This window comes from Perkinsus marinus (genome assembly GCF_000006405.1).
Source record: "Perkinsus marinus ATCC 50983 genomic scaffold scf_1104296940768, whole genome shotgun sequence".
In the NCBI taxonomy this organism is placed as follows: domain Eukaryota; phylum Perkinsozoa; order Perkinsida; family Perkinsidae; genus Perkinsus; species Perkinsus marinus.
This window is the reverse complement of record NW_003212727.1, coordinates 1-1,244: the sequence shown is the minus strand read 5'-3', so window position 1 is coordinate 1,244 and position 1,244 is coordinate 1. Positions and strand designations below refer to the sequence as shown.

Genomic DNA, 1,244 nt, shown 5'->3' with positions numbered 1-1,244 from the left:
CCTTGGAATATAGTGACGAGATCTGGATGTTCCAACCATTATGACGATGAATAAAAGAAGTGCATGGACTCCGCCAGAACAATCTTGCGGCTCCTCGAGCATTTTTCCACCGTAGTATTCAAAGGTTAAAATACAGACATTGCGATTCTCGCACTCGGGCTCGTGGACGATATCCCATACGGTGTCCCAAAAGGCATCTGTAGCATCACTGTGCTTGATGTAGACAGATATGCTTTTCCAGGGGGAGTCAACACTCAAGGACCAATCATAGTCATAACAGCCTTGTTTAGCTGATCCAAAGTCACCATTTGGACCGGGGTAGTCAGCGTTGGGAGGAGTGCCAGGATCAGCCCATGTAGTGCAACCGGCCCAAGACCACGTTGCATAGCCATGATCAGTAGTGAGCTCCGAAGGTTTGGTTACCCAGTTGTCCTTGTCCAAAGCAGCATCAATGCTGGCTATTGTGGCATCACAGAGGGAGCAGTCGTTAGAACTGGGCTCACACATGCACATCCCTTCAAAGTTCATGTCGAATCCCCCCTTGACTTTAAACTTACTCCATAAACCATCACCGGGTTGATTGACCGTAGCCGCCTCGAATGCGCGAGTCTTAGCAATAACCTCATCTTTACCCTTGTCACCACGATCAACCTTGTGACGGAAGATATGCACCGAATCACTCGCGCGGAAGGTTTCTATATACCAGTTCACTACAACACCATAGTTACCACCCATGCCACCACGTAGAGCCTTCAGTAAATCCTCGTGATCACCGTCTCGAGTTGCTTTGACCAGCTTGAACGAATCACCGTCTTTAACGATCACATCAGCAGCAATCACAGCATCAGCAAGAGTCCCGTACTTCGTCCCATAATAGCCATGAGCACCACCCATGGTGACACCCGAGATAGACACAGATGGACAGTTACCACCACTGACACCCAAAGGCGGCGAATGCTGCATAAGAGCAGTGTAGATATCCAAGAGCCTGGTACCAGCACCAATCACAGCAGTGAAAGTGGACGCTAGAAAACCCTCAGGAAGGACCTCGACTGTCGAAAACCTATCCATGAGAATAACGATACCATCTTGAACAGTACTCTGGCCGGCGTAAGAATGACCAGCGTAACTTCTAACCACAACAGGGACTCTGTATTGCTGAGCAATGTCCAAGATGCCGATGATATTATCAGCGTCACCAGGGCGCACGACTGCAGCTGGAGATATGTAGGTATATTGCGGCA

General features: G+C 49.1%; 1 protein-coding gene across 1 annotated transcript; it reads right to left on the bottom strand.

Annotated features, from left to right (window-relative positions):
• Window positions 1–36: 36 nt before the first annotated feature.
• On the bottom strand, window positions 37–1,211 carry Pmar_PMAR028764 (conserved hypothetical protein; the record flags this gene model as incomplete). Its single annotated transcript, XM_002782000.1, has 1 exon — window positions 37–1,211. A coding segment is annotated over one exon (1,175 nt), but the record flags the coding sequence as incomplete, so codon positions are not given.
• Window positions 1,212–1,244: the final 33 nt, after the last annotated feature.